The sequence below is a fragment of the Cupressus sempervirens genome, chromosome 2, assembly GCF_028749045.1.
Source record: "Cupressus sempervirens isolate cs-2001-9-10 chromosome 2, ASM2874904v1, whole genome shotgun sequence".
Taxonomy (NCBI): Eukaryota; Viridiplantae; Streptophyta; class Pinopsida; order Cupressales; family Cupressaceae; genus Cupressus; species Cupressus sempervirens.
This window is the reverse complement of record NC_143119.1, coordinates 329,466,241-329,472,160: the sequence shown is the minus strand read 5'-3', so window position 1 is coordinate 329,472,160 and position 5,920 is coordinate 329,466,241. Positions and strand designations below refer to the sequence as shown.

Here is a 5,920-nt window from a genome sequence, read left to right as displayed (position 1 = left end):
TTTTCTAAAAAGAATCCAAAAAAGTACATGGATGCAACACAACATAAAGTTGATGAGTAAATAGAATATTCATTTCAATGTGTCCCACAAACAATAAATATCTTTTTTATGGATAAAATTTACAAGAAAATTGGGGGAATTGGTTTGGAAGTATATACATTATATCAATGAATTCAATCTCAAATGTGTCTAACTTCAAAATGTACGGAAGAATGCAAAAGAGGCTTGGGAAGAGAGAGTTTGCCTGTGTTGAACAACACTTTATTTTAAAATGTGTTGCATACAAGGACAAGAGGACCAAGTTACTCGATATAGTGCATTGAAAAGTTAAAAGTGCTCATCATAAACTTGCACATTTAACCTCAAACTTTATAAAATTTCTTTCTTAATTCATCCCTTGCCATTGTAATGACACCTCATGGAAACATGGAAACATAATAAGATGACCAAGTTAATGGCTATAGTGCATTAAAAAGTTGGAAGTGCTCATCATAAACTTGCACAAGGAGTTACTGAAATTGGCTATGTTCCTCATAAACTTCATAAATTTTCTTCCTAATTTATCCCTTACCATTGTAACTTGCCATTGTAAAAACTTGTGAAAACATGAAAACATAATGAGAACCAGCTTGTGCCTTCCCATTAAGCCCACAAAAAAGTTATAACCTCATCTTTCTTTTTGAGATGTTTGTTTGTTACATTCTACTTGTTTAAGGATATTTGTAATTATCTTGTCGGTTTGCTGATCGAATTGCATTGTAAATCATATGTGAAACCCTGTACAAAACCAGTTATTATACATTACATAACAGAACAAGAAGAAAGAAAACTTTATTCTGAATACACGTGTGAATAGTAATTGCAATCAAAGAATTCGAGGTTGGGAAGCAACCTTTTAATGGAATAATGACGGATTAGATTACTGCTCCCAATTACAAATCATTACTTTGCCCCCACGGTTAAAGAATCAACAATGTAATATGCAGTCGCAGACGATGCAATGGTGCATCTTGAATTGAACCCACTTCGTCATCTGCTAAGGGATGAATTCATCGTAGTGGCTCATCTGAAGGATGCTTGGATCTCTTCCAGAGTTCGTCCTTTGGTTTCCGAAACACACAATACCGCAAAGGCCAGTGTGAAGGTGCACACAACAGAATATAGCATGAATGTCCCTGCAACAATAAGACGGTAAAAATGGAACTTCAGAAAACTGTTCATAATGAGCAATTATTTACTCATTTTTTGACAATATGTTTTCTAGCCTACTCTAGACTAAATATGGTTCACAAGATCTATCAAATGGATATAGGTATCTCATCCACATTCCTGCTACAATCTGTTTTCATATCTACAAACGGGGCATACATTCCCTACCCCTGCTGGATTTGAACATGCTACCTCTCTTTCAAGGATATGTTTTTACTTGTTTAAAGATTGAAACTTTTCCCACACAAATAGGCCAGACAAGGCTAATAGACATTTTAGAACTCGCCTAGTTCCAATCTTCCAACATTCAGTATCAGGGGACATGGCATGCCCTGAAGGCTTAATGGACCAATATAGGAATCTAGGAGAGACCACAAATATTGTCGTCTGGTCTAATTGCTTTACTAAAAGTGTATACCATATAAAGAAGGGGTGCACATTCCATCATGTTTGTTATAGCGGAACTCTTCCATTTGGCAATGATTTAGTGGGCGATTTTGGTATGCTTAAGTGATGCACAGCTTAAGGCTAAAAACTCACCAGCATAGCTCCATTGCATTAGTAAATTGATAGTCATTGTCACCACCCATGATGTCATCCAGTGTGCTAGGGTTGCTACACTGCCAGCAAGACCCTTGACATTGAGTGGAAGTATCTACAGTAGCACAGGAAGAGTTAGATAATAGAGAAACAAATTATTAGTAGCATCACTTGAAGTGATTAAAGGACCAGGAGATTCTTCCCAGTGTTTCTGTAAAGGGTGCAATAATGTGACCTAGTCAATGTTACAAGTGTGTTACCTCAGACATAATAATCCATGGGATGGCACCCATACCAAGTGAGAAGGAAACGATGAAAATCTGTAATCAAATCAGCAAACAGCAAATGATATATATCAATATGACAAGAGAACGGTGTGACAGAGAATGTCTAGTTAATGCATAGAAGTTTTGGTATGTGTTAAAAATCCTAAGAGCTATGTTACTCGAGTGTTCTATTATTTCTGATTTCTATATTCATATTTGAGTTTTCATTCCCAACTTACCAGCAAACTTGTTAAAGCTAATACACTGAAGAACGTTTCATATTGAGAAGCTCCTTCCATATGGCTCTGCAATAAGAGCAATCTAGAAATTAGCTTTGGATAGCCAAGAAATTCCATACCATCAGGCACCAGATAACACCACCAAATAAGTGTTCAATAGAAAGTGGAGGCGTGTTTTTTATAGAGCTTCAAATCAACCATTAGGCTTTTTAGAGGCGCTGCATTCAAGTAAGATGAGAGACCAAGAAGGAAACGACATATGGCTTTTAGTGACACTACCTTCAAGTAAAATGAGAGGCCAACAAGAAAATGACATATGGCCATCCCTCCTGATGAGACCTATTGACAAAACAATAAAACATGTTAGTTCTCTCCACCATTGAAACTATGCTCCCAAATGACACAATACAAAATTGTGATAACTGCAAGGTTTTTCTCACCATAAGGAGAAGACGTCGACCAACTTTGTCCATTAGGCATACAGTAAGCCCAGTTGTGAGCACCTGTAACATTATCCTTTATTCATAAGCAACATGAGACTAAATCATGACAGACAAATTCATGCAGGACTTCAAGAAAATAATTAAACCTGAATGGCACCAAGTCCAAGTGATGCAACACTAGCAGATGAAATCCCTGCAAATTTGTGGATAGCACAAATCGTAGCTCAGTGCTTTGTTTAAGAAACAAGATTAACATAGACACTATGAACTAAAAATCACTTCCAGCAACCTTTTATCTCGTTGACTTTAAATTTCTAAGATAATTCTCTGCTGCCAAAGGCTATTGCAAAGCATGCTACAAATTCCATAGTTTGTAATATGATAAATTGAACATGAATAAAGACATGATATAGAACCTCAACTTTAGATACCTATAGGCTAGAACTCACCAGCAGATTTGAAAATGGAAATGCTGTAAAACATAATACCATTAACTCCACTTAATTGCTGCAAAAGTTGCAGCCCAATACCAATCTGCAGTCTCCCATTTCAAGACAATATCAGCATACAAAATTGTGAGTTGTGTCCATTTTGGAAGAATGAAGTAGTTGTTGACTGATAAACCTACTTGTGTAAATTGGCCAAATGGGGAAATCTTAAGATGTAACTCACAGTGAGAGGAAGGGCATATCTCCGTTCAAAGATCTCACAGAATTTGATTCTACTTTGCTGACTATTCATCTCCATGACGCTCTAGACTCGGAATATTTCCATTAGTTAGACAAGCTTCTACCATTATAGAGGTGATGTTAACTAATAGACAATTAAATCCCATTCACGATAGGAAAAGCTTAAAAAAAAAGCAAAATCTATACAAAAGCAGATGACTCCTCAAACTGGTAGAATATTGAAAACACAGTAAGAAGTTTGATGATGCAATTAATGGAACAAGCAAAAAATGCAGTTCATCTTGGAGAAATCGTAGAACCTTGATTTCAATTGCTTCAAGGGAGACATCAATGTTAGATCCTCGGAGTGCTTGTAGTGAAGCTTCAAAACTATCATTACCAACTTTTGCCTGCACTCAAGTAATCATAAATTTGCCAAATAAGTTTCTTTGTATAGTATATGTCATTTTAAAATTGTTAGCGATAATTGAATAATATCATTTCAAAATGTATCTGTATGTGAAATATGCTCACCAGCCATCTTGGGGATTCTGGTATGAAGAAGAGGCCGAATACCAAAAGGGCACAAGGGGTCATACCTGTCCAGCTAAAGTTGTCAACCTATCATTTCTTTCATAAAAGTTAAAAATCTAATTAATTTTTTTAAATTCACCCAGCAAAAGCATAATAAAAGGTACCTGCAACTGCAAGAGGACGCCATGAAAGGAACAGTCCAAATAGATATGCCAACATAATACCAATTGTCACAGAAAGCTGTTGAAAAATCAATTAAGTATAAGATTCAAAACTGTATCAAATTACACTTTATATTAGGACTATTATCATGATTAATATACAAAAGAATTTTGAGTTTACAAAACAAACCTGATTTACTGCCCCAAGACCTCCTCGCAAATGCTTTGGTGCAATCTCAGATATGTATACTGGTACCTAAAAGAACCATGATATGGTTAGATTCATAGCTGTCCACGTGCCTGTATGCTCTTTAATTTATTAAGTGTAATAATTTATGGCTTAAAAATGACAACAATAGGCTTGTTCTAGATTGTGAAAAAAAATTGACTTACAGTGAATGAGATGACTCCCACTCCAAAGCCTGTGAGCACTCTTCCCAAGTACAAAAATGAAGAATCCTGTAACCATAGGGTGATGACATCAAAAAGAGGAATTTCCTTATGCTCCAAAGGAAAATCACTATCAAACTTCTTATTCGTTTAGCTATCATTTTATCAAAGGAAAATTAGCTTGCCTTGGCAAAAGAAATAGCGAGCCACCCAAGAATGTTGGGAATGGAAGCTACTAGTAATGCCTACACGCAAACAAAGAAGAGGTTATGCAAATCTAAATGTGTGTTAATTTCACTCATCTTTAAATACTGGGTACAAAAAAGAATTTATATGACCATCGTTGCTACTAGCAGTACAAGACAAAATCTTGCAGTGTATCCCTTTAGCGGTAGCATATTAGGTCTAACATATAAATTTATTTTAGTAAAGAAAGAAAAACATTGAAGGCACTTACCCCTTTCCGTCCAATATAATCAGCAACTTGTCCACTAATTATTGCACCCACCATGGCTCCAACATTAGTTAAAGATCCAAATAAGGAGAACTGACAGAAACAACAAGATTCTATATTAGGATCTACCACATAAACTATATTCTATCCTATTGCAAAAATGCATTCATCAAATAACAGTACCTGGGAAACAGTTAACCCAAGATCATTGATGATCCCACTTTGTGTGGGCGAAGAGTATCCAATCTGCAAGAACGTTGCTGTCAGAAACTTCCTTTTTTTATTCAGGTCGACTCTTGTAATGGATGCATGTATTAAAAATCAATCTATTCAAATAAGAAACTATAACTTACACAGAAACCAAACTGTACAGGCCCCAGGGCAACTATTAATGTACATAATATTGCAGTTATAGCACTTCCACAGAAGATTTCAACATTATCTGCCTTTCTAGCACCTTTACCGCCATGATGGCCAGATTTGGATATGGTTAGACATGTGCTTCCTTCCTCTAAGAGAGCCTTTTTAATATCTCCATTGCCACCCATGCTTCCCTTTTCCAAATCATCCATGTACCCCATTGTTTTTATAGGGTAAAATCCGTAGTGACCAAATTTTCTGCAAACTTACAGGCCTGCACAGCCAAAATCCTGCTGGCAAAATATTCAACGCTCCCCTCAGGACCCGTGACAAGGGCTTAACTACCTCTTGTGTACCATAAGTTGAGTAGTTCTATTGGGCACTGACAGATCGGTCTTTTGGTGCAATGGCAACTCCACTCTAACAAGTGGTCCAAGTTCGAATCCTCAAAATGTCGGGTAATGCTCAAGTAACGTTGAGGGGATATTGTTGGAAAAATGTTCAACACTCCCCTCTATAAGTTTAGTGGTTGTATCAGACACTGACAGATCAGTCTTTTGGTGATAGCAAGGATAGCAACATGCAACATGCAAAGAAGTAGAGACTCAAAGATTCAACAATTTGGATTTTCAAAACTTAAGCATTCTAGATTCCAG

The 5,920-nt window shown here is 36.4% G+C and overlaps 1 protein-coding gene across 1 annotated transcript; it reads right to left on the bottom strand.

The window, feature by feature from the left end:
- Positions 1-1,062: 1,062 nt before the first annotated feature.
- LOC149572441 (sugar transporter ERD6-like 4) lies at positions 1,063-5,485 on the bottom strand. Its single transcript, XM_089811295.1, has 18 exons — positions 5,258-5,485; positions 5,088-5,150; positions 4,908-4,997; positions 4,636-4,695; positions 4,454-4,519; positions 4,251-4,316; positions 4,064-4,139; positions 3,900-3,964; positions 3,686-3,775; positions 3,370-3,450; positions 3,147-3,231; positions 2,844-2,890; positions 2,695-2,757; positions 2,534-2,593; positions 2,255-2,320; positions 2,010-2,069; positions 1,750-1,864; positions 1,063-1,175 (listed from the first exon to the last, which is right to left on the bottom strand). The coding sequence occupies exons 1-18, from the start codon at positions 5,483-5,485 to the stop codon at positions 1,063-1,065; spliced, it is 1,494 nt and encodes a 497-aa protein (XP_089667421.1).
- Between the last annotated feature and the right edge of the window lie 435 nt (positions 5,486-5,920).

What these genes read in the sequence shown, in the direction of transcription:
- LOC149572441 (XM_089811295.1), bottom strand. Translation starts at nt 5,485, where the DNA reads ATGGGGTACATGGATGATTTGGAAAAGGGAAGCATGGGTGGCAATGGA. An exon ending in TGGGAGTCATCTCATTCACT is followed by an intron (nt 4,317 to 4,453) that starts GTAAGTCAATTT and finishes TGGTTCTTTTAG; the next exon opens with GTACCAGTATACATATCTGA. An exon ending in AATGCAATGGAGCTATGCTG is followed by an intron (nt 1,176 to 1,749) that starts GTGAGTTTTTAG and finishes TTATTGTTGCAG; the next exon opens with GGACATTCATGCTATATTCT.